A 6,000-nucleotide genomic window follows, 5' to 3' on the forward strand; every position below is an offset into this window, starting at 1 on the left:
ACGTTTACAACTGAGTTTGCAAACCACACATATACGCTGCATCTGATATTTATTTTTGGCGATTTCAGGCTTACCTATAATATTGTAGCTCTGATTCTAGCTGCTGAATATAGATCTGCAGCTGTGGCATTTTATGGGCTTTAGCTTCGAGTTCCTTTACTTTTCCAAGGCTGTTAAGGACAGCATACCGTGCTTCTTCAACCTTTTTCCTCATTTCCGCTTGCTCTCTCTTTAGACTGCGGTTGCAGTCTTCCAGGGTGACCAGAGCTTCGTGAGAATTCCTCAGTTCTTTTTCCAGTTCTTGGTTAAACCTAATTGCTTCTTCAATTTGTCCATCCCTAGAACTTCGGATTAATTCAACCTCTTTTAGAACACTTTGAAGGCACTTGGAAGTCTGGGACTGACTGTTAGCTAATTGTCTCCGGTTGCTTATAAAACAGGTCCCATTATTCTTATGGTTAGCATGGCTCTTCCACAATCCTACCTACAATCAACAGGGGAGAGGCAGAAATATAAATTAGAAGGAAAGAAGCTACACTTTAATCAAGCAGATTTGTTTCAAATTCACTTTAGTCTATGATGTTTTAGAAAGTCCAGCTCATATAGGTCTCAAACAAGGCTAAAGTACCACAAAGACTGAACCATAGACCTATAGATGCCAGAAATTTCCAATGAACAAGAAAAGGAAAGGAAATTGTTATAGTTTGCATCTTAGTCTATGGTCACGAATGGAAATCAGTCAGCAAATATGACCTATATTTGCTAACATCACTATTGTTTTAAGTCCCCAAACAACACATAATTAATGGATTCTTTTAACATTGATTTCTAATGTAAATGAAATGTAAAAACAATGTATGCTATATAGCTTACATCAAACAGTAGCATTAAATAGTGGGCAGTCAGACAAATAACCTAGTATTTGGTGGAAAGCAAACTGCAGTGGAACAGAAACAGTACGGCTTTGTGATGGTTACAGGCTGGAAAGCAAACTGCTGCCATTTTACGTTCCTTCCTAAACCACCCATGCACAAACCTGTGACTACCGTACATTACGTTTTCTTACATTAATATGAATACAGTCAGCCCGCAACTTACACAGGGTCACATTTCGGGGATCGCACCTAAAGCCAAAATCACATATGGTCAAAAAATATTGGGTTCAGTGGTAGGTGGGATTGCCAAAGTCCCCCCCCCCCCAGACGCCTGCCACCAATTATTATTCTTTTTAAACAAATTACAAAAAAGAGTCAAGTGTGCAAAGCTGAATGTCCTGTAGTTAAGTGTGTAAGTTGTGGGCTTACTGTACTCAAATTTTCCCTCCCCAGCTCCATTCCAATACATGGGGCGGCTTCCTTGTAATAAAAGAACTGATCAAGGCATACACCCGTGAACAAGAGGGTCTTAGGCTCTTAGGAGAATGGTACTAAAACCAATTTTTGAGGTTGGTCATTATGAAGCATGCTAAGCAATGAACACATTAGAAGCCATACAAGAACAAACGTGCGGAACACACAATTGAGAGTGTATTCTGTGTACCTTTGACTCTCACAAAGTCACAAACACTATGATGTAATAGCTTGCCAGAAATTCAGAAGTGCATCAGGCTACCCATACTATGATTTGTTGCACCAAATGTAGAAGTGCAGACTGTATCATCACTATGAACACAAACTTAAGTTGTTTTGAATTTGTATTTATGTTTACCTTTTCAAGGTAAATATACCCACACATCAGTACAGGATAAAGCTGCTTTTATGACTATTTATTTTTAGTTACAGATAGGTAGCCATGTTGGTCTGCCATAGTCAAAAGAAGTATCTGAAGAAGTGTGCATGCACACGAAAGCTCATACCAAGAACTAACTTAGTTGGTCTTTAAGGTGCTACTGGAAGGAATTTTTTTGTTTTATTTATTTTTATTGGGCTATATCCAGTGGTGTCCATGCATGAGAATAGGCTTTGGCCTGTGCAGTGGAGCTCCTCACAATCTGCTCCAGGGAGCTGGAGGACCCTCTGGGACAGAGCTGGGGAAGGGGGGAGGGAAGAAGGAAGTCCTGTTGCACAGGCAGGAGTTTTAAATGTTATTTAAAACAATTATATTCCATTTTCAAAAGAGTTGCTCCAACCTATCATCACTTATAAATAAAACAGCAAAAATGGCACAGTGGGTCTTTTTTAAAGCAAATTCAAAGTGTGCTCACACATGCACACAACAAAAATTTTTTTTGAAACGGGACGATTTTGATATGAAAAAGAGGAGGAAACATGGACGCCAGAGGGCCCTCCCTGGGTAGGAAGCTCCACAAAGTGGGGGCTCCCACTAATAAAGCCTTGTGTTATCACAGAGTGGGATCACACCTTCTCAGAGATGTCTGCAGGTGTAGGACCTGATGCATAGCAGAGTCAGATTTGGTAGTAACTTTGGTGAATATTTATGACCACCCATCTCCTGAGCTGGGGAAGGAGAAGATGAGGAAAACTTGTGGAGAGTGACAGAGAGTGCTACAGAGTGAAAGTTATTCCTCATGTTTAGTCAAAATCCATTTTCTTTTAATTGGTGGCCTTTCCCTCCAGGTCCCGCCCTCTGGGCAACAAAAAAGCAAATTTGCTCCACCACCTGTGCCAGAACTCTGAACTCCATTCACATCAAGGGGCTCCTTCCCATCTAGACAACCTTCTGGCAGCCACATGATAGTGCTGGGCAGGACCAGAGACCAAAGCGCATGAAGCAAGAAATGAAAAGTTTACTTCTGTTTGGTGGGCTAGTTTCTACACCCACCCCCATATCCATATCTCTTTCCTTCCTCCAAGCAACCAAAAGAACCATTATTCAGAATCAAGGACACATTCCATTCAGGTAAAAACACTCAAGAAAAGGGGGAATTAGTAAAAGGTGATCTATAAGATCTGAAGAGAAGTCAGAGTAGAAGGTGGAATTTGACACTGCTTTGGGGCGTGACCTTGAGTGGGCGTGCCTATGGAGAAGGCGTGGCCTGGGGAGATTTCCCACGCCCATAGAGCCCTAGAGGGCCGCGCGCTGACGATGTAACAGTCCTTAAACTACCTGAAAACTATTTGATGAAACTTTCCAGGGTGCTGCGAGAAAGGCTCTTTTTTTGCACGTGCCCACAATTCCAACGAAGTGGGCCCACGCTTGGACAGCCTCCCCCCTCCGGCCCTCTCACCTGCAGCGCCAAGCACCGGGCGTCGCTGCTTTGCAGAGCCGCCCTCATGTCCTCCACCAGCTCGCGCAGGCTGGCGTTCTCGTCCTCCAGCTTGACGATGCGGTCCTCCGCCTGCTCCAAGGCCACGATCTCCTCGTAGCACTCCCGGGAGCACGAGCCCGACGGCAGCAGCCGGCGATCCGAGCCGGGCCCGGGGGGAGAAGGTGGCGGAGAGGACGACGAGGACGACGTGCACGAGGTGGAAGCAGACCCCCTGGCGTTGCTGCTGCTGCTGCTGCTGCTCCGACGGCCGCCCTCTTTCTTGCTCGACGGCCCGCGCCCGGCCCCCGCCTCTTTCTCCCGCCGGCGGCGCAGCGGGCTGCGGAGCCGGATCTGGGTCTCGATGTGCTCGCTCTCCTTGCCGGCCGGCAGCCGCGCCACCCCCGCCACGCCCCGGCCCGTGGCGGGGCAGCCGGCCTTGGCGCTGAAGTAGCCGCACAGCTTGGCGTGGAACTGGCGGAAAGTCAGCTCCGCGGCGACGTCCTCGCAGAGGCCGGCGCATTCCTCCGGGTCGGCGGCCGCCTCGTCGCCGCCGCCGTCCCCCTGCAGCCCCAGCACCCCGCACAGGGTGCGGAAGTCCTCGCCGGGGATCCTGCCTTCGGCCTCGCAGTCCAGGTGGTGGAAGATCTCTTGCAAGTACTGGTCCAAGCCCGTGGCCAGCACCACGATTTCGTTCTCCACGCCCCGGTCCAGCCCGTAGTGGTATGCCAGGGCGCTGACCAGCCACTGGGTCCGGCGCGCCGGGCGGCCGTAGGGATCCCAGCCATCAGACGGCTCCATCCTGGCGCGCCGCCGCCGCCGCCTCCTCGCAACTCTGCTCGCCGCTCCCTCCGACCATGCTTCCCGCTCGCAATCGAGTTCCCCGGCTCGGGACGGGCAGAGCTCCCCGGGCCACGCCTCCTGCCTCGCTCCGCCCCTCCCCGGCGAAACGAGAAGGCGCCTCCCTCCTGCTTTGCTGGATGTTTATAATAGCAACCAGCACCACGCCTGCCGGCCTGCTAAACGGCTCTAGGCATGATAAAAACCGCTAGGCATCAAAGCAAAGCAAAAAAAAAAACAAACAAACAAAAAAAAAACACCAACTAACATCACATGAGCAACAGCAGCCTCGAGAAACTTGGGGGATCAGATATCAGAAAGCACGTCGGGGCAGAAAAATTTGGATTTAAGAGCTGCGGATCTTCCCACCACTTTTTTCTCCTACAGTCAAGTACCTCCCCCCCCCAGCACAGAAAGCGGGTATTTAGCAGTAAACAACTTGTTTACTCAAGCCGAGCCCTTCATACTTCTGGCTAAACGTTTGTTCTTCTTTCAAATAAAAAAAGGAGTTGTGATTATTAAAAAGCAGTATCCACCACATAACTCTAAACTTGCAAGCATAGAAGCTTGCCGTGCACCTGATTCAGATCAATAAACTCTGCAAACTTTTTGCACATGAGACTGACAGCAGTTTTCGGATCTTCCCACATCTGTACTTCTGCGTGAAATACCTCCCCCTTCATTCTTTTTTTTTTTGGGGGGGGGGTGAAGTTAGAAATTAACACCAAGGCCAGCCAAATGCAATTGGAAAAATAAATAGTGATCAGGCAATTTAAAAATGCACTTGAAACTGGTAAATCTCAGTCTCCTAATTAGCTGAGCGTTTAAAATAGCCTATTCATTCTGAAAACATTCCCACTATTGTCAACCTGAAGCAATTTGTTTCAGTAGAATTAATCTTCAGAAACAGGACTTTAGAATGGGAGCGTTTACAGAACTTTTGTTATAGTAGCACCACTCAAGAGCAACAGTAATAAATTCAACTATGTTTTTGCTGAAGGATGAAAGTAAATGACTCAGCTTATTCATTCCTGGGTTTTGTCAGCAAATAGCTCATTATTTAATTATTATTTTATTGCATTTGCGCTGGTCTCAGTGTTCATTTCTAACTTCATAAAGTTTCAATAATTAAGCTGTCACTAGGAACAGAAATGTTACGGGCCCATTTTTCAAGGCACATAAGGCGACAGTCATATATACAATCACCTACATGGCAGTCAGGGGACATGGGTGGCGCTGTGGGTTAAAGCCTCAGCGCCTAGGACTTGCCAATCGAAAGGTCGGCGGTTCGAATACCCGCGGCGGGGTGCGCTCCCGTCGTTCGGTCCCAGCGCCTGCCAACCTAGCAGTTCAAAAGCACCTTCGGGTGCAAGTAGATAAATAGGGACCGCTTACCAGCGGGAAGGTAAACGGCGTTCCGTGTGCTGCGCTGGCTCGCCAGATGCAGCTTTGTCACGCTGGCCACGTGACCCGGAAGTGTCTGCAGACAGCGCTGGCTCCCGGCCTATAGAGTGAGATGAGCGCACAACCCTAGAGTCTGGCAAGACTGGCCCGTACGGGCAGGGGTACCTTTACCTTTACCTTACATGGCAGTCAAGCTCAGTGGACCTAAGGGGACTCTCTTTGGAGTAGACATGCATAGGATTGCACTGTATGTTTAACATTTCACAAAGCTGAACTGACTCCCGGAAGACAACGAAACTACTTGGGCATTTATTTATTTGTTACCTGCTCTTCACCATAAATTCCCAGATAGGATTCAACAACAGAGTGTATAATTATAAAAACTGGTAACACCGTTGCCATAATAAAACATGTAAAACAGTGCCAGATGGAACAGAACCGTATAAAAGGGGTGGGTCCAACTAAACAAATTACTTTAACTGTCACAGGCCAGGGTAAATAAATGCATCTTCAGCTTTGCAAGGAGGATGCTAGACACACCTCTTTGGGAA

At 47.6% G+C, this 6,000-nt stretch overlaps 1 protein-coding gene across 1 annotated transcript in view; it reads right to left on the reverse strand.

The window, feature by feature from the left end:
* EFCC1 (EF-hand and coiled-coil domain containing 1) overlaps positions 1 to 4,096 on the reverse strand; it is a 64,131-nt gene extending 60,035 nt beyond the window's left edge. The window contains 3 exon segments of the mRNA XM_077924852.1: positions 75 to 484; positions 3,188 to 4,012; positions 4,014 to 4,096. Coding sequence (XP_077780978.1) covers positions 75 to 484; positions 3,188 to 4,012; positions 4,014 to 4,064 — 1,286 coding nt within the window. The 5' untranslated portion in view covers positions 4,065 to 4,096.
* Between the last annotated feature and the right edge of the window lie 1,904 nt (positions 4,097 to 6,000).

Source organism: Podarcis muralis, chromosome 2 (genome assembly GCF_964188315.1).
Source record: "Podarcis muralis chromosome 2, rPodMur119.hap1.1, whole genome shotgun sequence".
Classification (NCBI taxonomy): Eukaryota; Metazoa; Chordata; class Lepidosauria; order Squamata; family Lacertidae; genus Podarcis; species Podarcis muralis.